At 56.8% G+C, this 296-nt stretch overlaps 1 protein-coding gene across 1 annotated transcript in view; it reads right to left on the bottom strand.

Moving 5' to 3' along the window:
- The window catches only part of EMH_0043680 (uncharacterized protein), a gene marked incomplete at both ends in the record, with an annotated part of 4815 nt that extends 4591 nt beyond the window's left edge, over positions 1-224 (bottom strand). The window contains 1 exon segment of the mRNA XM_013499511.1: positions 111-224. Within this exon segment, the coding sequence (XP_013354965.1) occupies positions 111-224 (114 nt within the window).
- Between the last annotated feature and the right edge of the window lie 72 nt (positions 225-296).

The raw sequence follows: 296 nt of genomic DNA, 5'->3' as shown, positions 1-296 counted from the left end.
AGCAACAACAATCACAGCATCATCATCATCATCATCATCATCATCATCACCATCAGCAGCAGCAGCAGCACCACCACGAGAAGCAGCAGCAGCAGGCAAGCGGGAATCACCTCCTCTGCTGTTTGCTGCTGCTGCTGCTCTTTGCTGCACGGATCGATCTGCTGCTGCTGCTCTGCTGCCTGCAGCAGCAGCAGCTGCAGCTGGTGATCCTGCAGCAGCAGCATGTTCCTGCTGCTGCTGCTGCTGCTGCTGCTGTCCTCTTGCGGCGTTTGCAGCAGCAGGTGTGGAATTTGCTG

This window comes from Eimeria mitis, genomic scaffold (assembly GCF_000499745.2).
Source record: "Eimeria mitis Houghton genomic scaffold, Emh_scaff44, whole genome shotgun sequence".
Taxonomy (NCBI): Eukaryota; Apicomplexa; class Conoidasida; order Eucoccidiorida; family Eimeriidae; genus Eimeria; species Eimeria mitis.
Note: the sequence above shows the minus strand (reverse complement) of the source record. Positions and strands in the feature narration are given on the sequence as shown.